General features: G+C 40.0%; 1 protein-coding gene across 8 annotated transcripts in view; it reads left to right on the forward strand.

Moving 5' to 3' along the window:
• Window positions 1-26109, forward strand: part of MAGI1 (membrane associated guanylate kinase, WW and PDZ domain containing 1) — a 692842-nt gene extending 666733 nt beyond the window's left edge. For 2 of the 8 annotated variants that reach the window (XM_021706371.1, XM_021706370.1), the window contains exons 17-23: window positions 467-760; window positions 3967-4167; window positions 14250-14343; window positions 14478-14538; window positions 15637-15780; window positions 17839-17977; window positions 22517-26109. In XM_021706371.1, the coding sequence (XP_021562046.1) occupies window positions 467-760; window positions 3967-4167; window positions 14250-14343; window positions 14478-14538; window positions 15637-15780; window positions 17839-17977; window positions 22517-23271 (1688 nt within the window). In that variant the 3' untranslated portion in view covers window positions 23272-26109. Of the gene's footprint in view, window positions 1-466; window positions 761-3963; window positions 4168-14249; window positions 14344-14477; window positions 14539-15636; window positions 15781-17838; window positions 19891-20006; window positions 20096-22516 lie in introns of those variants that run through there. The other 6 variants (XM_008072888.2, XM_021706373.1, XM_021706368.1 and 3 more) reach the window with 6 other exon arrangements.
• Window positions 26110-26329: the final 220 nt, after the last annotated feature.

Consider the following 26329-nt stretch of genomic DNA (forward strand, 5'->3'; position numbering starts at 1 on the left):
ATCTGAATGCGGATGTATGTGATCTGCTATAAAGAATACATGATCTGGCAGTCCTATTTGGGATTTATGTGGTGGGATCAATGTTCATGCATACCGAATGGCTAATATTTGTCAAGAGGCCAGGCATGGTGGCACACACCTGTAGTTCTAGCTACTCGGGAGGCTGTCAGGAGGATCCCTTAAGGCCAGGAGTTTGAGGCTGCAGTGAGCTAAGATTGCACCTGTGAATGTTTACCGTGCTCCAGCATGGACAACAGAGTGAGACCCCATCTCTAAAAAGTAGAAATAAAATATTTGTCAAGAGAACCTGTTAACAACTTCCGAATCCCCATTCTGTTCGGCCCGGTGCTATCTTCTCTTGGAATCTTGCAGAATGTGGGGTTGGGGGAAGGGCCGCGGGCTTACAGACACTTTTTTTTTTTTGCCGACGTCCAGTGACTTTGACGTGCATCTCTCTCTGTTGCAGTGCCCAAAACAGAGAACGAGGTACCCTCGCCCGCCTCCTCTCATCACAGCAGCACCCAGCCGGCGTCGCTGACGGAGGAGAAGCGCACCCCGCAGGGCAGCCAGAACTCACTGAACACGGTGAGCTCCGGCAGTGGCAGCACCAGCGGCATCGGCAGTGGCGGCGGCGGGGGCAGCGGCGTGGTGAGCACCGTGGTGCAGCCCTACGACGTGGAGATCCGGCGCGGGGAGAACGAGGGCTTCGGTTTTGTCATCGTGTCCTCGGTGAGCAGGCCTGAAGCAGGCACGACCTTTGGTGAGTGCTGAAAGGGACATTCCCCAGGGTCTCCCGCCTCACCAGGGAGGGTTCTCTTGCCAGTGAAAGAGGGCCCAGATGTCATGAGCAGAAATGTTTGAGCGCTTCTCGCTTTGGGTAATGAAAGTCTTCACTGGGGATGTAGTTTATTTGGTAGCTTTTGCCCTCCTGAAGGTTGGGAAATGTTTGTTTAACCCTTTCAGCTTCCTTCCTGAGTGTATGGTCATGCACACACGACTTCAGGTACGCGAGATTTGTGTGAAATTTGAATAGCAGCACCTTGACGGTGTAGAGTCCAAAGTTTTTGCCAGAAGAACACTTGTGAAAGGTCCATGGTAGGATGGCCCTAATAGCAATGGCCTCAGAAAGTCTAAAGAGTTTTTTAAAGGAGCATGCAGCTGTAAAAATGCTCTGGGAAAAATAGAAGTGTAAGAAGTAAAAATACTACATAAGATGCTCATCCCACCTCGTCTTTCTCTGTTCTGTCCCAATTAGATTTTTAAAAATGTTAAATAATATGTTTACTGTTGCTTAAGAATTAGGTTAAAGTCTGAGTTGAGTCATTTGATTTTCCTATCTCATTCAGATGTTGGAGGTTTCAACTAAGTATAGAGAAACACAGTTGTCACGCTTTCAGAAGGTTAACACTCTGCTGGGTGCACTAGCAAAGACAAATAGGAACCCAGATGATTCCAGGAACGAGTCATTTGTGAATCTGCTTTCCATTAGAATAGATTGATTATAGATGTACGTTCCAAAGTGACCCATCTTCCTGATTAGAAAAAAAGTCATTTGTTGCTAGGCATGGTGGCTCATGCCTGTAATCCCAGCACTTTGGGAGGCTGAGGCAGGAGAATTGCTTGAGGCCAGGCATTGGAGACCGGCCTGAGCAACAAAGGGAGCCCCACCTCTACAAAAAACAAAAAAAAACACTAAAAATGATGACATAGATAATATTTGATGACACGGAGAGACTGATCACAGTCAACTATACATGAAAAATCAAATTATAAAACATAGATAAGTAAAAGGTCATTTGTTGTCTCCCAAGCCCATTTGTTACTTAATACGAAGTGTCATGGGAGAAGGGGAAGGGCTGTACAGGCTTTTCATTGACCTCAGCTCTATCCCCAGATGACTTATGCACATGGAGTCTGATAACCAGTTGCCTGGGTCACTCGCAGGCTATGGTCAGCAAGGTGCTACCTCTCATTAGCATTCTGATTCAGTAGACCTATCTTGGCCTCCATTCAGGCTCAGTGTGTTGCTTCCTGCTACAGGTGTCTCCCCCTAAGTTATGTTCAGCAGCACAAGGGAACAGTGACTAGTCAGGTCTATGCATGTGTGGCTGCAGTGACAAACACCCATTACTAACAGTGCTTTTGTGAGCCCTATTAATAAAGTTATCACAGCATGTCATGGATGAATGACCTGACATCACCGAAAGGTTTTTTGGTTTTGTTTTTTAAATTAATTTTGGAGACTTTTCTTCTTAATATAAAAAAGAGAAAAGAAGAGGGGAGAAAGATATCTTTTTCAGATGTACAGTTTGACTGACCGCATGTATCCTGTGATGTTCTCAACTATTTCAGAATTGTCAGTTTCACTTTCTAGAAGGAAATAGCAAATATGTCAAGTGGCAGGCTATGTGTTATAAAATGAATATTGTACTCACACTCACAATTTGGTCTTTGATTGTTTTCCTTTGGGTCCTACAACGAATAAATTAAACTTTGCCTAATACCTTGCATGCGACTTCTGAGCTGTGCTGAGCTTTTCTCATACCTGCTGTTTGATAACTTTATCATACCAGTTGTCCTTAACCAAGACCTTGAATTTGAGTAAGGGAGCTTTCCAGCACACCTGCTTTTTGGTTTCCAGTAGACTGTTTACTTCTTTTTTAAAAATTATTTGCCCTTGATGTTATGTCCTATGATACAAACTTGGGCAAATCTGCTGAAATTCCAAGGGATTGAAGTGCATTTTCCCATATATTTTACCCATAAGGTTCAAATTATGATGGAAGAACCAACTCAGTTAGTTGCAGTGTCTCCCATGTTAATTATGTCACTCTTTCCAAAAAGTAACTCCAACTGTATAACCATCTTCCTAGTTCCCAGAAACACAAATTCTTAAAATAGGTAAATATGCATAAGAAACTTTAAGACTCAATACACGATTAACTAGATTAACCATGATTAACTGAAACCCCGTCAGGCCTCAAAGCCAATTTCCCACCCTGCTCTGGAAGTTAGCAATGACACAGAGCTCCTTAAGGTATACAATAAACCCTCAAATGCACCTTTCCTGGCTTTTCATGTTGTGAATGAGTAGTAACTGACAATGAGAAAGGAGATGATTAAAGGAAAAGGGTTGAGGAATGATTTGAACCTAGCTTTGGATCAGTGTCCTCAGCCTGAATAGGTACTTGATTTTCATATTCCTTTGAGGGGATTTCTGTGAGCAGAAAGATGATTTCAGAGCTAATGAGCCAGTCAGGCCCTTCCCTGAAAGCACATGAGATAGGCTGATTGAGCAAAGGTTCTAAAAGGAAAAATAAGTTTCAAGGTTGGGTGCTTTCTTGGCTTAACTTGTAATTATGCCCTTTTTCTAAAGCTTTCATCGTTCTCGATAGAAGGCAGAAAGTCTAAGTGTTTGTTCATTAGGTGTTTTCAGACTGAATTTTTGGTGCTAGCAAACTCTTATGCCTCACCAGACACCCAGTGATTATTTTTCTAAGTGGAGAAAGAACAAAACATTGGCAGAAGCTTAAACAACAGCTGGCAAAAATGAAGTGACATGAACACAGAATGAGTAGAAGCATTCATCCCAGCTCTGGATTTTATATTTGCAGTTCTAAAATAAGCCAACGGCGAGTTATTTTGGGGCTCTTGAGAACCTTTGAGGTTGTCAAACATCCCAAATTTTGTAATTGATTTAAGGAGAGAAGCTGGGGCTTTCCCCTCATTTTGAATCAGGAAAGGACTGTAGCAATGAACTACAGTTTCAGGGCACTGGTTTCTTATACAGACAAAAATATTGCCAATGTTTTGACAATCGACGCAGAGCTCTCCTTTAATAACATTTGCTTAGTGCTTTAATTAATTAACACTTAACCTTCTCTTTCCCTTTTCAACCCTTTTTCTCCTCCCTTCACTGTATTCCCACGTAATGTTAAAAAAAATTCAAACTCGATATCAAAGCAGGCAATGCATGTGTGGCTATGCCTCACAAAATAGGTCGGATTATTGAGGGAAGCCCTGCTGACCGCTGTGGCAAGCTGAAAGTAGGAGACCGGATCTTGGCAGTCAATGGATGTTCCATCACCAACAAATCCCATTCAGACATTGTCAACCTAATCAAGGAAGCAGGAAACACAGTTACCCTCCGCATCATTCCTGGGGATGGTAAAGTATACCTATTATCTATCTATCTCCCTCTGCCTCACTCCCTCTCTCCCTCTTTCCCTTTTCTATCTCTCTCTATCGTTAGTGTTCTTGTAATTGAATAGTGTTGGTTTAGAGGCAGCTTTATTCATCCCTAACTAAACATACCCATTAAATAAACGTGAGCCATTGTTACTAAACCATACCTCACCCTCTTATTAATTAATCCTCTAGTCCCATGACTCTGTCTTGCTGCAGGTATAAAAGTTCAGAAAATCTTCAACTTCCCTAATTTATTTTGTTTTTGATGTCCTTGTCTTTAAAACTATAGAATAGTTTTAATACAAGTGGTAAGGCTTCCCTGATCTTTTATCTGGAAATCATTAATGATTTTTAAAAAATAATCACTGAAATTTAGCTGTAGAAATATGATGGATGATATTACAAAACCTACATAATGTCAATGCAGAGTCAGTATTGTTTCTGTTTTGTCTTGGGTTTTTTGTTTTTGTTTTTTTCAGAATAAGCAAATGTATAAAAAAATTTTTAAATAAATGGGGTAGTCTAAGGGTTTGTACCTACTTAATCTGTCCCTAATTTTTGGACATGGAAAAAGAATTAAATCTCTATATTTTGGATAGATTATATCTGCATTAAACTAGGCCTATGCTTGTTTGTTTAATTGGAAACATTCAAATCTCTGGTTCTTTTATATAAGTGGTGTTTCTGCTCCCCAGGGGGCATTTGGCATTTGTCTGCACTGAGTGCTGGTAGTATCCAGTGGGTAGAGGTCAGGGATGCTTCTAAACTTTCTATAGCACACAGAATAACCCCTCTCAGTAAAAAGTTACCCAGCACAAAATATCAGTATTCATTTTACTATTGAAATTTAGTAAAAATTAAGTTGATGCATGGTCAGTAAGTATAGATTTTCTAGAGAATTAAGCCCTGAATGTTCATGTCATTCTAAACTGACTCTGCCCTTGGAAGGAAAATGATATTTGTACCAAAATGTTTAAATGTATTTTTTTCATTCTTGCTATACATATTATAACATAAATATACATTCTAAAAGCCAGAAAGTATTTCTCAAGAGAGAATGTGTTTCTAAAAATGATGTGATAGAAATTCTGTGCCAAAGATCTGTAAAATAAGAAAATTAGAGATTTTATTTGAAACTTATTCACCAAATGAATATTTTAATATACTAATTGCTAGAAAGTAAGCTTTATAGTTCAAGATTTGGGTGTGTATCCAGTGCCTTATAGAAAAAGTAAATGTGAACCCAAACAATAAATATTTGAAAATTATTAATTCTAAGAACAGAAGACTTTCTCTGCACCAAAAATATCCCATTCCAAATGTGGAGGAAAAAATTAGCTCCTTGAATGATGGTCTGCTTCACCCTCCTTCAAATGCATGGTTAGTAATTTACCATCTGGTCTGGAGTCCATTCCACCAGTTCACCACTCTGGAAAGCTATTACAATTTAGGAAAGTGGTCACAAGATGATAGAACATAGGTTCCTAATGGAAAGGATGAAGGAAGCCAGGAAATAAAGTGAGAAATGATTGGGAGAGCCAGTTGTAGCACAGACACACCTTGCTTTATTACGTTTTGCAGATACTGTGTTTTGTAAGAACCGAAGGTTTGTGACAACCTTGCATTGAGCAATTTGTCAGCACCTTTTTTCCAACAGCATAGGCTCACTTTGTGTCTCTGTCACCTGTTTGTAAGTCTCACAATATTTCAAACTTTTTATTATTGTTATTATTATATCTGCTAATATGATCTGTGATCTTTGATGTTACTATTACAACTGTTTTGGGGGCCCCACAATAATGCACCCATATAAGATGGCAGACTTAATCAGTAGAGGTGTGTGTTCTGATTGCTCCCCCTACTGGCTGTTTCTTGTCTTTTTCCCTCTCCTCCGGCCTCCCTATTCCCTGAGACACAATATTGGAATTAGGTCAGTTAATAACCCTTCAGTAGTCCCTAAGTGTTCATGTGAAAGGAATAGTCACAGGCTTCTCAATTTAAATCAAAAGCTAGAAATAATTAAGTGAGAAAGGCATGTTGAAAGCTAAGATAGGCTGAAAGCTAAGCTTCTTGAGCCAAACAGTCAAGTTGTGAATGCAAAGGAAAAGTTCTTGAAGGAAATTAAAAGTCCTACTCCAGTGAACACACAAATGATAAGAAAGCAAAACAGCCTCATTGCTAATAGGGAGGAAGTTTGAATGTCTGGATAGCAGATCAAACCAGCAACATTTCCTTAAGCCAAAGCCTAATCCAGAGCAAGGCCTGAATTCTCTCATCAGTGTCTGATGGCTAGGAGAGGTGAGAAAGCTGCAGAAGATAAATTTGAAGCTAGTAGAGGTTGGTTCAAGAGGTTGAAAGAAAGTCATCAAGGACTTTTGTAGCTAGAGAGGAGAAGTCAAGATGGCTTCAAAGGACAAAGGACTCTCTTCTTAGGGGCTAATACAGCTGGTGATTTTAAGTTGAAGCCAACACTTATTAACCAGTCTGAAAACTCTAGGGCCTTTAAGAGTTTCACTAAAAACTATTCTACCTGTGCTCTACAAATGGAACAACAAAGCCTAAATGACAGCGTATCTTTTTATAGCATGGTTTACTGGATATTTTAAGCCCACTGTTGAGACCTACTACTCAGGAAAAAAAAGATGCCTTTCTAAATATTACAGCTCACTGACAACACACCTGGTTACCTGGTGGAGATGTACAGGGAGATTAATGTTGTTTTCATGCCTGCTAACACAACATCCATTCTTCAACTCACAGATCAAGGAGTAGTTTTAACCTTTAAGTCTTGTTAAGAAATACATTTTTGTAAGACTGTAGTTTTCATAGTGATTCCTCTAATAGATCTGGGCAAAGTAAACTGAATAACTTTTAGAATGGATTCACTGTTCTAGATGCCATTATAAATATTTGTGATTCGTGGTAAGAGGTAGAAATGTCATCATGAATAGGAATTCGGAAGAAGTTGATTCTAACCCTCGTAAATGACTTTGAGGTGTTCAAGATTTCAGGGGAGGAAGTTACTGCAGCTGTGATAGAAATACCAAGAGAACTAGAATGAGAAGTAGAGCCTGAAGATGCGAGTGAATTGCTGCAATCTCACAATCAAACTTTAACAGATGAGGACTTGCTTCTTATGTAAGAGCAAAAAAAGTGGTTTCTTAAGATGAAATCTACTCCAGGTGATGTTTTGAACATTTTTGATTTATTATAGAGATGAGGTCTTACTAAGTTGCCCAGGCTGGTCTCAAATCCCTGGGCTCAGGCAATCCTCTTGCCTCCACCTCCCAAAATATTGAGATTATAGGTGTGAGCTACCACACCTGTCTTATAATTTTTTTTTCTATTAGATGACCCTCTAGTGACTGATCAGGCTGGTGGTTACTGAAAGTTGGGATTGCTGTAGCAACTTCTTAGAATTGGGTTTAGAATATTACTTAAACTTGGTTGATAAAGCAGCAGCAGGGTTAGAGAGGATTGACTCCCATTTCGAGAGAAGTTCTACTGTGGGTAAAATGCTGTCAAACAGCATTGTATGCTGCAGAGAAGTTTTTGTGAAGGGAAGAGTACATCAATGTGGTGAACTTCACTGTCTTATTTTAAGAAATTGCTACAGCCACCCCAACTTTCAGTGACCACCAGCCTGAACAGCCACATGACCCTCTAGTAGGAAAAAAATTCCAAGACAGGCATGGTGGCTCACACCTGTAATCTCAACACTTTGGGAGGTAGAAGCAAGAGGATTGCCTGAGTCCAGGGGTTTGAGACCAGCCGGGGCAACTTGGTAAGAGCTCATCTCTATGATAAATCAAAAAATTAGCCGGGTGTGGTGGTGCATGCCTGTAGTTCCAGCTACTTGGAAGGCTGAGGTAGAAGGATCCCCTGAGCCTAGCAGGTCAAGGCTGCAGTGGCGGCAAGTGTGCCACTGCACTCCAGCATGGGCGACAGAGTGAGACTCTGGCAGAAAAAAAAAGAAAAAAAAATTACAACTTGCTAAAGACTCAGATGTTCATTACAGCATTTTTTTTTTTTAGCAATAAAGTATTTTTAAATTAAGGTGTTACTCTTTTTTAGACACAGTGGTGTCATACACTTAGTAGATCATAGTATAGTGTAAACATAACTTTAATATGCACTGAGAAACCAAAAAACTTGTGTGACTTGCTTTATTACGATATTCACTTTATTGTGATGTTTACTTCATTGTGATATTTGCTTTATTGTGGTAGCCGCTTTATTGTGGTGATCTGGAGCTGAATCTGTGACATCCTCAAGATATGCCTATGTATAAATTTAGACATGTTTTCTACATGTCATGGAGAGATTTAAAAAAAAAAAAAAAACGAATCCAAAAGAACTATACGCAGGTATTGACTTTCCAGTTCTATAAATGATCAGTCTTAATGCAGGAATAAGAATGTCCAAAAGAAGAAGGAAGGAAAGAAAGTACTCCTTGAGGGGGAAGGACTTAGAAATAGAGTTTGAAGTCAGTAAAGATAGAACTATGCAGAAGCAATTTATACTGTGGTACGCATAGTAGGTGTTAATTTAATAAAGTACACTGGAAAATAGGTTTGAAAAACCAGAATGCCAAAAAAAAAAAATAATAAATAATGCAAGATGGATTATCCAATAACGGTTGGCAATAAAAAGGCATTTTTAAAATTTAGTACTTAGAAAATGTAAAATACAAATAGACATCTCATATTAGAACAGAGTAAACATAAGGTTGCTACAGTGTAGCAAATAAGGGCTAATATTTTTTCAAGACAGCACATGTTCTGAGAATGTTATTTCATTCGAGATATTTCAGGAGTTTGTTGCCATGATAATAAAGCCCTTCACCAGCTACATTGTAAATATCAGAGGACAGGTAAGGGGAATCAAGTCTGGCAGAGGGCAGATGTGTGATGCTCATGTTTTAAAAGGGGCTAGAAATTGCCCCTTGTCTTGGAAATTGGAGTAGAAGCAGGGGAGTTAGATTTCTAGAAAGATGCTGGAGAGATCCAGGAGGTTTTTGCAAACACTTAGAAGACAGAGTGACCATTACAGTTTGATGAAGAGAAAGTCAAGCTGGATCCACCTCTCTGTGAAAGTGTGTTGAATATGGTTGATTGGAGGGCCAGAGGAAAGTGGTGTACCCAAGTTAGGGACCTCTGATCTTTTTCAGATCTCTCACTCTAACGTTTACTTTATCCAATGTCCCAGAGAAGATGTGTTTCATGATAGCTACAAGGAGGCAGAAGTTCTTAACTAAGAGCGGTTTCAAAGCTCCGTCTGGGGCACTGTTCTGGAACACCCTGGGAGGCACTTTGAGAAGATGCTCTGTTGGTTGGACAGTGCTTAGAATCCAGTCTGAATCTACTTCACTTCTCTGTATAACTCATGTTGCCCAATTCTTAGTTCTTGTCATCAGTTGCCTTAGTCTTTCTCCAGTTTCACTCATCTTCCTCTTGATTCTCCCTCACACTGCTTCCCCCATTTCTCTCTGACCTCTCCAACAACAGCTCTAAAACACAACTCCCCTTTCCTTGGTGTCATTGTGCTTTTAGAAGGCCTACCTTCATAGAACTTGGTCAGGCCTAGGTCAGGGGGTCCCTTGTGTTCCTCTGTGTTGACTCTCTTTGGGACCAGGGTGGGAGCGGGAGGTGAGGGCAGAACCTTTTCTCCTGTGAGATACAAGGGACAAATAGGTATGTAATGACCGCCGCATAGAAGGGCCCAGAGAATAGCTAAACATCACTGAATCTGAACTTGAAACTGGGGTTTGAGAAGTCGGACCACATTTGCATTGTATGGAAATGCCTCATGGAGTGGGAGAAGGACTTTAATCTGACAGGGCAGAACCTCACTGAGCCAGGCTAACATGAAACCATCAGATTGAGTCAAATTAAAGATAATGAAAATATTTAGGAGCTTAAAAATATACTATTTGATTTACAGTCTTAAATTTGAACTTCAAATCACTCTGATTCAAAGTATTTGCTTACATAGGAGATACTGCCTGGCGACACAGATATTGTTGTTTCCTTGGCAAAGGCATGGAATAGAAAAGTCACCCGAATCTTTTCAAATATTTATGGGTTTCAAATTTTCCAGTGCTTCTCTTAGATACTTATTACATATGTGTGTATGTATTACAATATTTACGGAAGGAATGATGGTATCCTTTGTTGATTTGCTTAGCTTTTCAATATGGATTCTGTAAGGGTGGCTAAGGATATTAACATGAGAACAAGGTTAGAATTATAATCGCTTGTCATGGGCTGAAACCCTAGATGGAAGCTCCTGTCAGAAGAGTAAGTGCTCTGATTTAGAACAGCTCCCAACAGTGCCTTGAGCTGGACTGTGCTTTCCTTGATACATGACTGCTACGGAAAGTACAGTAATATTCATTTTCACTCCTCTGGGAGAGCTAAAGTAGGTGTAAACACTGTTTAATAAAGGATGTAGGGTGCTTTCTGGATTTTGTCATTAAAATATCTAATCTGTCCACCTGCTTTGCTGTTTTAAAAGTCAAATACCTTGATACCTCTTTGTAATACTGCTGCTGGAGGGTAGGGAGACGAATACTTGTATTTCAGACCCTTCTTTTATGTTTTTTTTTCTGTTATAAGTGACAAATTATGCTTTGGGATAAAGCCATACATTTTTGATAATGGGCTTCATCTCTATATTTTAAAAAGCTAGAGAGCATTTCAACAGATTCAATCTTGGTTTCATTCCAAATGAAGACTTAAAAGTTCATTAAAACCAGCATAACTTTATAGGTCTTATAAAAGCATCCTGGAAATCTAGAGTATGCCAAAAGTTATTTTGATGCTTTGAAGATGTTCCCTGAAATCTAGCAGTCAAAGCAGGGTATTTTAATTCATCTACAATACTGCTTAGTAAAGTTGGTGGTATTTATGCAGTAAAATAAAAATATTTCTTATTTGAAAGGAATGTACCAATTAGATATGATTTCCTTGATCCGAACATATAATTCCCATGTAAACAGAATAAGACTAAACATTAACTGTCATGCATGCCTATCACCTCCACTTGCTCCTTGGATGACCTTGGGCACGTTCCCTACAATTTCTATGCCTCAGTGTCTCCATCCATAAACTGGGGGCAATAATTGTCCCTATTTATTGAGTGATAAGAATCCAATGAAGAATTCATGTAGTCATGAACTTAACACAGTGCTTGGCGCACTGTAAATGATCATTAAGTGGTGGTGTTTTATAGATTAAGAAAAATAATGAGAGGAAGAAAATTCAGCAAGCTCAAAAAGACATGTTGTGTTAATTTTTTAAATGCTTAAAGTTAAGCTGAAATCCCCCCTCAAAAAAGTTTCGTATAAATATTAAGGGGGAAAATAGCAAATAAAAGGATAGGAAAAAAATTAGTAAATAAATTCTATATGCATATGGAGTGGTTATCTCAAATCACTCACATCTCATCACATCATGAAAGCAGCAGAAATATAAAAATTGGTTGAGAATGGGATCTGCTCTGCCTAGAAAACTGTGGCTACTAACAACACACAAGAACTCTAAAGGGGGACCTCTGTACAATTCAGTAACTATAATCACTCTAATTACAAGGAAACATTCTTTTTAGTATCCTGATCATGATTTCCCTATGGCCTGAACAACCTTGTGATTTCTCAGAGAGGCTCCATAAAATTAATTACAATGAACAATATGAAGTTTGTTAAAGGACCAATACCTGTGTTTATGAAAGTTCTGGCAAGTCGCATTGACAGTGTGCAGTCTATTTGTCCTGTGTCCTGACACAGTGGGCGTACTTGCAAAATATCACTTAGATCATCATCTTGGTTCTGCTGGTTAACTGCCCTTCAGTAGAAGTGAGATGAAGGAGCTAGTGTCGCTTCAGAGTCTCTCAAAGAACTTTCATTTACATTATAGTAGCCATCATGAAATGTGCTAATATGCTTTTAGTATTATAATAATAATAAATACATGCTATCAAAAATATGCTAATTATTTTTTAGCTGTTTCTGTGTTCCAGGCGCCAACCCAAGCACATTCCTCTTTGGCAATCTTTGTGCCAATTTCCTTAGATACTTCTGTTATCCCCTATGTGCAAGTGAGAAAACTGAGGTGCTGACAGTTAAAGTAACATTGCTTAAGTCCCAGCCAGTAAATTTCAGAGCCTGCAATGCAAAGCCAGATAGTCAGACTCCAGAATCAGACCGAGTAACCATTACGCTAAACTTCCTTCCAGTGAGCTTGACAAGTACCACCTCCCCAACTTGGAGGGTCGCAAGGCATTCCGGTGTGGTAGAGTCTCCAAGGAGTCCACGGGAAAAACAAAACACAGACACACAAAAACATCGACCTTTCTTTCACCCATTCTTTTCCAAACCTAATTGACAGGTTCTTTTTTCTCAGAATCTATAGAAGGGTTTGGTAAAGCAGATTGTGAGGAAACATTGTCCTAAGCTTGAATAGGATTCACATAACAATTCACTTGATTTAGCTACATTTTCTTATTATTCTTGTGCCTTAGCTCTAAGAATAATGGGCTTTTATGGTTGCAATATAAACTCTTGACATCATATTTCAACTTTCTCATTTTGCAGAGAGTTTAAATAATGTACACAAGTTCCCATTGTAATAAATAAAAAGTAGTAGCAGTAGCAAGGGCTATAGAGAAAAATAAGCATGAGTAGAGAAAAGGGGGATTTGAATCCAGTTCTGAATCTCAAGCCCATGCTTTCGTCCACTATGTATAATAAAAATAAAGTTACAAGAAGCTAGACCCACACCGGATAATACCCTTAGGAAATTGAAATGGAAGATAGACCACAAGTAATTAGGTCTACTTGGGATGTCTTTTGGTCCAGGGCTCCAGTGGAGAGAGACACCTTGCACCTATTTCAGTTTGGAATACTTAACATGTTTTCCCACAGGGACCTTGTGTTACCTGATGGGAAGATGTATGTATTCAACAAACGTGAGAGTGCCTACCTTGAACCATAGGTCTTCTGGAAGCTTCTAGACTTCCTGGTATACTGTGAATGAAGTGAGCATTTACAGGCAAATCTTAGACCCTAAACACCACATTTAGCATTTTTTAAATTAGAAAACATAAGCCAAGTTCCAAATAGACAACCTAAAATTAAACATAAAGTTACAACTTGCTCCTAGTTGGTTGTTACCTGCTTTGATCTTTATGAAGAAAGTATCAGTAAAGAACATATAGCCATTACTATATAAAGGATTATATTTTAATATATGTGAGTTGGTGTGCAGTCTATAGTTATACTCAAGTATTTTCGGATTCTGGACCTCCAAATTTCTAGAGAGTAATGATGTTGCTTATGAAGGTGATTAGTGGAAAATAGAGTCCATTTATATAGGAATATGATCATATCCATTACATGAAGGTGGCTTCGTGATTTATACAACTCATGTTTACAAAATATGACTCAAACTAATGCATATTTTAAAGCTGATCTTTTTTTGAATAATATTAGATGAGGTCTGTCAAGAGTTCCATATTTTCAGTTGTGCTTTATTAAAGGCAATGGGGAAGAAAGTACATATGATGTGTGTGTGTTTAACAAGATGATAGCATACTAGCGATTTTAATATTCACTTGAGAAAATCAAGCAGACTCACTAAATATTGCTAATAAATTACAGGAAATGTTATCAGAGACATTTATTATCAGCCTGTAAAATTCTGGAAGATAATTCTCGTTGGTACAGTGTTTGGATGAGACTGCTGTTTTTCAGTGGTAGGGGAGGAGTGAGAGACACCTACTTTGGCTAAAGTTTTAGAGCAGCATTTTCTTTGGCAAATTCTGTTTCATTTGTGGGGCTGTCTGTTTGAGAGGAGCGTCATGAGGACTTACATGGCCCATATCAAAGAAGATCTTAGAGCAGTTTATTAAACTCCTAATTGTTTAGAAATTTGAGTCAGACTATTTGAAATGGTGTCTGAGAAGTCAGATTTGTTACTCAGATGTGGGGCTTCTGCATGCCTCCTACCTGGCTTATGTCTTCTCTAGGGCCTTCATTTCTTTATGCTCTATCCCCCCCGCAGAGTCCTCGAATGCCACCTTGCTGACCAATGCGGAGAAGATTGCTACCATCACCACCACACACACCCCCTCTCAGCAAGGGGCCCAGGAGACAAGGTCAGACATGGCTTCTGCTTCTTTTGTTTGTTTGAAGGGGAAAAAAGTAACTTTCAGCATGACAATACATGTCCTTGATGCTTTCTCAGTTTCCCCATGGGTCACTCTTATATTTATTTCTCTCACTTTGGCAGGAATACCACCAAACCAAAGCAGGAATCTCAGTTTGAGTTCAAAGCACCCCAGGCAACACAGGTGAGAGCCGGTTCTCTTTTTTCTCTGTATACTTTTCACATTTCCTTTCAACTTTCTGATGCTATTTTTACAAGATTTTTTTTAACGCCCTCCCCTAATTAAAAATAAATAGCATTTTGTGAGCTGATTATTATCACATCGGTACTCACATTTGATTGTCCAAGAAATAACATTTTACTGTCTTTAGAAACTATCCCTAGATATCCTTTTCTAGGGGAAAAAATGAAAAGCTGTAATTGCTACAAGAATCCACGATCAGAGAAAGCAAAACAGCTAATGTCTACTCATAGTATTCATAAACTTTTTCTGCCAAGAAAATTTTTTTTTTGTTAAGGTGTTTCTCAGACTTTTGAATTTCAAGTGAAACCCATAGTGTGCAAAAGACTTGTCCCTTAGGATGGCAATGGAGGGTGTGTAAATAATGGCAGATGAAGCAAATTTGGGAAGCATTGGGTGATACAAATTAAACAGATTCTTATTTATTTATTTATTTTGAGACGGGTCTTGTTATGTTGCCCAGGCTAGAGTCAAACTCTTGGGCTCAAGCAGTCCTTTCACCTTAGCCTCCTAAGTACCTGGGACTACAGGTGTCTAGCTAGGTTCCTTTTTTACTGGCTGCCTCAGGATCTTCAGTAGTCCATTCGTGATTCTCCTTGACCAGCATGGGAACCATTTCCTAGGTGTGTCGAGGCTGTTGTTGGTAACCCAGTATGGGCACTGCTAGCATTTATAGGACATGGATCAGGGGAGACTGTATATCCAGCAGCCAATGGGCTGGTACCATGTGATAAAGAATTCTCCCATCCTAAATACAAATTGCAGCCTCACTGATTCAATTTTAATATATGCATATCACATTAAATGCACACATGTATGTAGACTTGCTCATTAATGTTTTCAAATTCTGAATCTCTAACTTCTGAGATTAATGAAGATTAATCAAGAGGATTAATAGACGATTGAGAGTCACCAAGAGTGGGACAAAGACTGTGCCTTTTGGCCAAATCAGCATAATAGAGAATGTTTGGGAAGAGGTGGAGAGAAACATGTGTGGCTATAAGTATTTTCAGAATGATTGCATTTACTTTCTTTAAATAGGAGCAAGATTTTTACACTGTGGAACTGGAAAGAGGAGCCAAGGGATTTGGCTTTAGTCTTCGAGGCGGCCGAGAGTATAACATGGACCTCTATGTTCTGCGCTTAGCAGAGGATGGTCCTGCAGAAAGGTGTGGAAAGATGAGGGTAAGTAGGGAGTGTACCGTCTGTAGTTGATGCAAATAAACCATCTGCAGTGACTTCTTGACATGTGTAGTTAGTCTTCATGTTCATGGGAATTTTCTACAGCTTTCAAAGCTCTCTCAGTGCATGACTCCCACCCTACCGTACATTTCTCCCTAAAGCATGTTTAATTATAGCTGCTAAAGTGGGCCTTTCCAGCTCTTTGGGATTGAATGAAGGATTAAAATTACTTTTAAATGTATTAGATATTTTCCAAACATAATTTTCCTAGTTGTGGTGCTAAAATCTCTTGAGACTGGCACATCACTTAACAGGAATTTCTGGGTACTTTAGAGAGCAGGAAAGCCACATGGCCCTGTATATTCTGGGTGGCAAGTGCCACTCATTTCTCCAGCTAGTCTCCAGCTTCCTTACCCCAACTGCAGGAAGAGCAAGTCTCTGCCTCAGCAAAGAGCCAGGGGCTCCATGGCTTGAATATTCAGAGTTGCTCTGTAGTAAAGCTGCAAATTTTGAATACATAAATGTCAAAAGTCTGCTCTGCTCTGTTTCATTGTCTAATATGTGTTACTATAGATGAATGTGCTGTTGTCCTGGGCAGATTGAATGATTAAGAAAAGATAAATCTACTCACAGATAGGTCACATAGATTGAGATGTATACTTGGAGAGTCATTTGCTACAAATTAAAAGAAATCAAGATAATCAGGGCAGAAAAGGAAAAAAGTGACTGAAATTGGGCCTGAGCAAAAATAGGAAAACATTTATTAAGAGTGGGGTTTTTAATACCTGTACTTAAGCCAAATCTTGGTGTTAAGTTTCTTCTGACTAAATTTTTTGACACTTTTTAAATAGACCACAAATGTGGTTTAAGAAAATTAAACAGCAAAAAAATGGCACATAGTAAAAACACAATTTCTAGGTTCAAACAGTATACCAGTTTCTTTTACATCCTTTCTTTTTGCATTTTCTTGTACAGTTTATATATATATAAAGGACGATACATCAAAGAATATATTTCTTTTGTTTGAATTTCAAACACAAGGGATGTATTTTCCCTTGTTTTTAATCATTGTAAAGAGTTTCTGATTAAAATGAAATATCATTATCATATTTTTTATTATGTTTATAGTTCACATGACACATTTACATATGTTATTCAGTTTGATCCCTGCAGTGTGGTAGATGTGGGTGTTGTTAACATCCCCTTCTACAGATGAGAAAGTGGACTATAGGAAGTTACAGGACTTTAAGCATGACCACCTAGCTAAGTGATAGAATTCAAATTCAAGGCTTTAGACCCCAAAGCTAGTGCTTTTCCTCTTCTTCCTTCTGGAATATAAGCTCCTTTTGAACAGTGACCTGGCCTGTCTTGTTCACTTCTTTACCTCCAGTGCCTAGGATAGTGGCTGTCACAAAGTAAATGCTTCATTCAGTGTGTCAGACAGGATCATGGTGTCATCTGAAGGTTCACCTGGGAAGGGTTTGTTTCTAAGCTCACTCACATAGTTATTAGGACTCAGTGCCTATGGACTGTTGGCCAGAGCTCTCCCTCATTTCCTTATCACAGGACTTCACAGGGCATTCACAACATACATCAGAGCCAACAAGTAACAAACCAAAGAGGGCAAAATGAAGTCATTTTGTAATCTAATCTCTGAACTGACATCTCATTAAGTTTGCTGTACTCTATTTGTTAGAAACAAGTCATGAGATCCAGCCCACCTTCAAAGGGAAGGAGACCACACAGGATGTGAATGCACAGAGGCAGGAATCATTTGGAGCCATCATGGAAGCAGTTTACCTATCCTCCTTCCCTCAGCAATTAACATTTCCCTTACTGCTTTATTTTCTTTAGCACTTCACACTAATTGACATACATATATTTTTCTAGTTTTCTTGTTAGCTATCTTTCCCTGGTTAGAATAGAATCTCCATGAGGGCAGGGATTTCTGTGTATTTTTCATCCGAAGCAATAGAAGATTTTTTGCAACTAGCTTAATAGGTGTTTGGTGAATTGGTACATGAATTTTAAATCTCATTTTGTTCTCTCTTGCTTTGGCAGATTGGTGATGAAATTTTAGAGATCAATGGTGAGACCACCAAAAACATGAAGCATTCTCGGGCTATAGAACTGATTAAGAATGGTGGCCGCAGAGTTCGTCTGTTTCTGAAGCGGGGAGACGGCTCGGTACCAGAATATGGTGGGTCAAACTATGAAAACATTCCTTCCTTCCCTGGCATGACTCCATGAATTTGTCTCCAGAACGGCAGCAGGAAAGTCTTTTTTGTTTCCCCTATTCACCAGTGTCTTACCAGCCTCTCGCACCATGTGATTATTTGCCTCGCTTGTTCTGAAATCTCTACACATTTCATCCTTTTGCTTGCTTACGTGGACTGGGGCATGGCCTAAGACAAGATCTTTATAGCCCCCTTTCTGATAATCAGAGAGAACATTTTGTCTAGTCCGACCAAGAGCGAAGGAATGTTCGTTTGAACTGTGCCAAACTGTTTCTCAGATCCGATTGTTAGCACAAAATGACTATATACTCCTTTTAAGAAGCAGGAAAGCAGGTTTCCTGAGTGATATGTTGAGGCACAATTTTTTTCCTTTTTTGGTTATTCGATGTCTTTATCTAAGAGGCGTGAAATTGTGAGAGATTTAGGGGCTTTGCTCACCTTCTTTATGCTCTGTGTACAACGGTTCTTCCCCCAATGGTCTCTTACCCCAAATGAGACCACCTGAGCCCACTACTCTCAAACAAACAGACACACAAAAACTGGTGATATATCAGCCATACGTTTTTAAATGATAAAGGATAAAATCAATTCCCAGTGCTCATCGTGAGGGAAACATGTGACTATACCTTTCCTATGAGGAAAGCCAGGTTATACATAGAGTTCCTTTGTCATGCCTTTAGACTTGATTTGAGTAGACAGCAATGATCTTTACATAGCTTAGTGTTCTGATGGCAAAATATTGTATATTATAATAATTATGTCCTATTTATTTGAGATTTTTGTTTAAAATTAAAAAAAAAAAAGAAGCTATGCCCTAGATGTAGGGCTTTTTTTTCCCAACCAAAGGTCTACAAAAGTTTCTATAGAAACTGTGATGGAATGGTCCCCATATACGTTGGTCCCCTTTATTAGGGATTTATCTGTTATCGCCCTCTTTTCTGAAAGTCACTCTGCACAATTCCCAGTTGCATTTCGGACTTGATGAGATGCTTAATTCAGATGCAGCTCCAAGAGAAGGATAGCTCCTTGGAAGGGCAGCCTTCTCAGGTGTTGGACTTTGTACAGTTGCAAAATACAAGGGGTCCAAGGTACGGGATTGGGGGAGAGGATGGGTATCGGACAAGACCCCCTTAGACATGGCCACCCACAGGGGAAGTATTTTGACAACATTAAGATGCCATGGCTGTGCACTGTACTAAACTTCTGACAGTAGGTGTATTGATACCACTGAAACTGTGTAACATTGTCTCCCTTTCTGTCTTCCCTATGCTTCTGTTGGATGTGATATTCATTTGAGAGTCATCGTCAGTAACCTGTGTACCTTCTCAAAACCTATGTCTGTTGCACTGAGGATGAAAATCCAACATTAACAAATGTTCTTTGAGCTAAAAATAAAGATCATTTAAATACATGGTTTTCCAAGAAGGGTTGAACATGCCAGGGTTGTGCTGCTGTAATGTCTCCATGCGTCATTTGGACTAAATCTCTCTAATTCTATTGATTAGAGTCACAAATGGGTTATAATATGTTAAGTTCCAATATTTTTCTGACTTGATTGGAACCTGCTTCTCTGTGAGGCTATTTTTGTAATGAGTTTTTTGTACTTAATTTAACTGCCGCGGTCTTTGGGGGGTGGGGAGGGGATTTTGTTCTTTTGTTGTTTATTGTTATTGCTCTCCTATGCCAGCCTGTCATTGTTCCAGTTATTTGAAACAAAACAAAAAAAAAAGGATGCATCCATTGTCTGGGTTCTCAAGTCACCTTATGGCTGTCTAAAAACGTCACTGTTCCGATTGCGGTCTCTGCAGCCTTATTTGAGTGTTGCCTTAGACTGTCTGACTGGACAAATAAACTCTCTTTGCCCTATGTTAACAAATGCAGATTTTTTTTTCTTTCCTCTTTGTTATAGGGAATCTAAATGTTCAACTTTTTCTCTTTCTCTCTCTCTCTTTCTCTCTGACTGTTCTTGGTGCTGGGCCCTCCCTTCCACAGCGATGATACCTCCTAATATCGCTGCATGTATGAGAAATGAAAAGCTCGGGGAGGCTTGCTTCTACCTTATGGGCCATAATCAAACTACGGTTTGTAGCTCAATCAATACTAGGTGTTTCTGTGCTGTGGCCTAATTTCCTCATTGCTTCTGCTTAGCTCTATTTTGATATGTTTGGCAATTCATTCTGAGCACCCTGCGTTCCTTGAATTGTAAGTACACCGCTGACCATGTCGAAGTGTTGCTCTCCCTTGTCTTAAAAGTAGGCATTAAGAACCCCAGGTTACATTTATGATAGCAGCCTAGGCACCTTCCCTCACCCTGCTCTTCACATGACTTTTGTTCAGAACCTGTTCTTGTTCATTCTAGTGTCCTACCCAGCATTTAGAGAGGATGAACCTTATAGCACAGAGCTCTACCCTAGGTAGAGAGGGCTTCACTAGGTGAGAAAATGGGATTTCCTGCTTGGTCAAGTGTTTATTTTCACATTACACTCAATGGGCCAGATCCTGTCCACAGCCTGTTGTTATAAGTACAGTTTGATTGGCACATGGCCACACACACCCCCTTTTCTTGGAGCCAATATTTTCTTTATTTCTTTGTTTTTTCAAGTTGGGGTCTCACTCTGGCATCAGGCTGGAGTGCAGTGGCACAATCATAGCTCACCTCAGCCTTGACCTCCTGTACTCAAGTAATCCTTCCATCTTAGCCTCCAAGTAACTAGGACTATAGGCATGTGTCACCATGCCAGGCTACTCACTGTGTTGCCCAGGCTGAGCTTGAACTCCTAGGCTCAAGTGATTCTTCTGCCTCGGCCTTCCAAAGTGCAGAGATTAAAGGTGTGAGTCAGCACACCCGGCCAGCATTGCCTATTTTGTATGTTATGATGGTACAGTGACTCTATGTCTCCAAAAGCCCAAAATATTTACTGTCATCCTTTAGAAAAAAGTTTGCTGACCCCTGCTTTAGACTTTTTTTGGCTTTTGTTACAGGCTAAGCCACCGAGCCCAGCTGCCCCATCTGGCCATTTTAAATGGGCACCCTAGGTTTTGGGAGATTATTCATGAAACAGATTAATTGCTAAATATTGAACTTGTTGCTTGTGAAAGATCCTGAAAGAGCCCCAGTAATCCCTTGGTCTCTGCCTGTCATACCAGTCTGCCCTCCAGACTGCAATGCCTCATTTCAGGTGCCTAGCCTGGAATGGCGTCATGTGTATGACTTGTTGGGTTTAGTTGCAACAAAACATCCCTGCTTTAGAAAGAGCTCTCCTACATTCAGGACACTGCCTAAAACATTTGCAACATCATTTCAAATGGGCTAATAATGATAAATAGGAGCCGTCATTTATCAGGAGCCCATGGGCTGCCCTTCTTTTAAATCTGTAAATACCTTGATGTTGTAAGAAGCAGCCCAGTGACCCCAAGCTCCTAGCTATCATTTTGACTGCCTCATATATCATCAAGAAAAGGTGCTTCTAAACAGAAAACCTTTATCTTAGCCCCATCTAATTTTATTTTATTTTTTTGGTAGAGATGAGGTCTTGCCAAGTTTCCCAGGCTGGTCTTGAACCCATGAGCTCAGGCAATCCTCTCACCTCGGCCTCCCAAAGTGCTGGGATTATAGGCTGAGCCACCGAGCCCGGCCCATCTTATTTTAAATGGACACCTAACAACCTCCCTCCCTCCTCTTCTCATCTATCAGAAACCTCTATGTTTTAAAAATAGTTACTTTTAAATTTACACAAAAGTAGAGAAAGTAGTGGAATAACACACACAAAGCTAGAGAGAACAGTTTACTGGACCCTCACATACAAGTCACATTTGCCAGTCATCAGCATCCGGTCTGCGTGTTTTCTCCATAACCCCCTTTGCCAGCCAGCCCAGATTGTTTTTTAAATCCAAGTGTATATTCCATATGATAAATTGCATAAATCCTGAGTGTACAGTGTAGCAGAGTTTTCACCTCTGCGTGCACCCATTGAAATCACCCCCTGGCAAAGATATAGACTATCTCCATCCCCCTAAGGCTTCCCTTGTACCCATCCAGTTTAATACCCTAGGTTATTGTTAGGCAAATCAAAACAAGTATTCTTTCAAGGGAAGAATATTTTCTTTCTTGGGGTTGGGGGAGAGATGGGCAGCAGGAGAAGGGTTGGTGGGTGGGGAAAGAAGAGTGAGGATGTTTAAGGGGGGGAGGTTTTGGTACTTCTAGACTATTTGGGGTGTGCTTTTAAAGACTGAAATCATCGCTGATTTTATAAGTTCTTTCATGATCTGTATCTCCGGTATGGAGAACAGTGAGGTAGATGCTGAAAGCGCAAGTACTAGTTTGTAACCCTGACTACTTGCAATTATACTTAAATTAACAAGATTCCATTGGCTTTGATTCTGACTGCCTTAACAGTTGTTTGTTTGTTGTGACTAATGAGATCTCAGGTGTGGGCAGGAGTGGGGACAGGAGCTGAAGACCTTTCCTACCCAACTGTGGTTCTCGTTTCTCTTCCTCGCAGACCCCAGCAGCGACCGGAACGGCCCCCCCTCCGGTCCACAAGGGCTTCCGCAAGTGAGGGCCGGGCCGGCCGACCACTGGCAGCATCCATCATTGGAGTCCAGTTATCCACCCGATCTTCACAAATCATCACAGCATGGGGAAAAGCGGGCACACCTGAAAGATCCAAAAGGCAGCAGAGAGTATAGCAGACAACCCAATGAACACCACACCTGGAATGGAACTTCTAGAAAACCCGACAGTGGGGCATGCCGACCCAAGGACCGGGCACCCGAGGGACCCAGAGACGCACAGCCTGAACGGCTGGCGATGAATGGGCCCAAGAGGAGATCCCCAGAGAAGCGGAGGGAAGGCACCCGCAGCGCTGACAACACTTTGGAGAGGAGGGAGAAGCACGAGAAGAGGAGAGAGGTTTCTCCCGAGAGGAGGCGAGAGCGGTCACCCACCCGCAGAAGGGATGGCTCGCCCAGCCGTCGGAGAAGGTCTCTGGAAAGACTCTTGGATCAGAGGAGGTCTCCAGAGCGAAGGAGAGGGAGCTCTCCTGAGAGAAGAGCAAAGTCCACTGACCGGAGGCGGGCAAGATCCCCCGAGCGCAGGAGAGAGCGGTCACTTGACAAAAGGAACAGAGAGGACAAAGCTGGCCACCGGGAAAGGGAAGAGGGGACTCCAAAGCAGGATGCTGGCAGAAGTTCCAGACATCCCCCGGAGCAGAGACGGCGACCTTACAAAGAATGCAGCACCGACCTCAGTATCTGAGACTCTGAATCACATTCCAACCTTTACCGTGTCAAAGGTTCTAAGAGGAAGGTCACAAACCTGAAATAATGTAGTTTCTTACCTAAAGAAGCATCTGACACCTGATGATCCTATGAATAGTGACAAACATTTTATGCATTTGAAATCTTATAAGAAAAACATATATATGAAAAGTGTTGTGCCTGATGTATAATATTAAAGAAAGTATTTTTAAATGCATACTTTTTTGGAAATTATTTGCCAAATGCTAGCCCAAAGGGATATAAATTTTGTTTCTACGTAAACTGTAGAATTGTCAAGAATTGTTCCCTTTTTTGGGCAATCTTTTTCTCTCCTGGTTCAATGGGGTTGTTGATCATTTTCTCTCATGAAGGGAAATTATTGATTAAGTTTAATTAATTTGATACAGACTGTTATGTAGTGATGTAGTGCTATACTGTAGTCGGGAGTTTTCTTAAAAGCAAAGAGCAAAAAGGCAAAGGTCTATTTGTACAAGCTGAGGACCCTTTGGGTGATGGATTAGGATTGCCAATGATCCTAAAAGTATGCAAACTGTATGATAAGACTACTATTGCAAATGAAGGATATTTATGGCTAAAGTACGCAGCACAAGAAATTTTATATTCTTGAGATATAGTTGTTTCAGAAAACAGCTTGTACTCTCCCTGGCCCAGGAAGGCACAGAGACAAGAAGGTTGGCCACCATTACCCAAGTACAACCCAAGCACAGATGGTCAGGTTCATTAGCATCTCCAACATTGAGTAAGATCTCATTTAGGGCAGTGCCATCACAGCTTTGCTCCACTACTCAAAGGAACAGACAACAGACACCTTCTGTGTTGTCTTTCTGATTTGAGGCTGAATAGCAAATGAAATGGAGGACAGCGTGCCCAGTGTGTGGGAGGCATAGGTCCCCAATTCAGAAAGTGTGTTTCCCTTTTTTAGCATAAGCCCATGGTTGCTCTCAGCCAAATTGGGGAAGAGGGAAAGAGCCTTGGTAAAAGGAACCTCTCTGTTGATATTTAATGAAGTGAGGACTGGGGGTGCTCTTTCTTATGCTAGCTTCACTTTGAAACCATAATCTGAGTCTTTAGGTTTGATTGAAGGGAGAGGAGGAATGTGATCCCAGTGGCTCTAGACCTGGTTGGGAAACTTCTGCCTCGTGACTCTGTCCTTCAGTCCTTCGAGTCTTTGGACAGCAGCACAAGACATAACAATTTTTCTCTTTCACAAAAGACCCATTCTTTTTGACCCACAGAAGGTGTGGTTGGGTCGGCGTAGCCCCGAGATGTGGTTTAAATGAATTACTGCCTAGCTGAGCCAAAACGTTTGCTTGTACCTGTCGGACCACTACAGCAAACCGCTGCTTACAGTGCATTGTGTATTTTCGTAGTACTGTTTTGCATTTTCCATAGACACAAAACTTTGCAAGTCAATCACTGTTGTTCCCATGGTACTGTAAAAAAAGAAAAAAAAGGAAAAAGAAAAAAAAGACAAAACCAGCCAATCATTGTGTGTATAGAGTTTAAAATTGTAATTAATAGAGCCTGTTGAAGAAAAAAAAAACAACTGTTGCCTTTTTTCTTGTATAAAAGAGAATTTATGACAAAAATTTAGCTGTGAGGATTGTGATATGTGTTTATATTTCTGAATATGGAACAAATTGATTCATGGGGATATATTTTAATGTAAACTAAATCAGGTATGTAAAGTTTTAAAATGGGAGACTATATAAGTAATTCTCTAAAGCTTTAGTTGGTTTGAATATCGTTTCCTCCATGGTGAGCCTGCTTGTGAATTATTAAGCACTTGTTTGCATTCTCTGTTCTTCACTCATTTATTTCTTGCAGTGTGCTATGGACTTAATGCTCTTTCTGTATTGATGAAAAGCAGTATGTGGGCCAATCTTTTTATAAAACACTATGCATATATAAATATTACATTGTTCAGAGCTTTATTTGACTTATGGGTTTATACATAACATTAGAATGAGTAGCTATAGCTGTGTGGACGTTTATAAAACAAGTTCCTTTCCTGGAACAGAAACAATGTACATTCTGTAGCTAAAAAGAAGGGGAAAGCCTGTGAATGCTATTTTTATTATTAAAGTTGCCCATACAAAGCATATATTGAGCTGTAGTAGTAAGGCTGAGGAAGAGTACAACTGAATAATGGTGTTCTTTTTCATCCAGTTCCTAAGAGCCAACTTGGAGATTTTATTTCTAGGGCTCCACTGCTAGGGTTTTTCTCACTAGTTCTAGCAAAATCTGTGATGTTAAACAACTGATGCTCTCCATTGTAGTCTAGAGTTTTAAAAAAATGAAATCAAGGTGGGTTTATGGAGTACATCCTGAAGTTAACATCTTGATGTCTTTCTTGTTGTAAGAGATGATGTTTGACATTTTAAAATCTATGTGCTACTCGCCAGGGCTTGTCTCAATCCGTGGACTTTTGATGTGGCAGTTTTACCTGAATTTCACACATCAGATTTGCTTTGGAAATATTGTACTGTACAGGGACTATGCATTCAGCAGAAAGATATAGTTTTCTTTGAACTACTGTAACCTTAAGTTGGAAACTGATTCTTGTGAGCCTACTTTCCTTAATCATTCCCCCAACTTCATGTAAATGTCTTGATGAGAGATGATGGATGAGTATTTTGTATGATTCGATCCAACCATGTAGGAATTGCCCTCCCTCCATGACACAGCTGATGCCTGAAAGAATGTTGGGGGGAGGACTCACCCTACTTGTATTTTTTAAGTTTCTTTTGTGAAAGATTTTTTAATGCATTTTTACTGTAAAAAATACATGGAAATGTATGCATTCCATAACCACTATTGCTTCTGGATTGATATCTTTCTTGTCTCTTTGTTGTCTCAAATGGATCAAGGTCACGTAATCAGTTGAGGGCTCTTGTAGCAGTATAGTGTCTTGCTACTCAGAGTATGGTCGCAGACCTCATTTGGTGGCCTCAGGATCAATATCACTGGGGAGCTTGTCCGAAATGCAGAATCTCAGGTCCTTCTCCATACCTACTGAGTCAGAATGTGCATTT

This window comes from Carlito syrichta, unplaced genomic scaffold, assembly GCF_000164805.1.
Source record: "Carlito syrichta isolate Samal-C Ts95f unplaced genomic scaffold, Tarsius_syrichta-2.0.1 Scaffold315490, whole genome shotgun sequence".
Classification (NCBI taxonomy): Eukaryota; Metazoa; Chordata; class Mammalia; order Primates; family Tarsiidae; genus Carlito; species Carlito syrichta.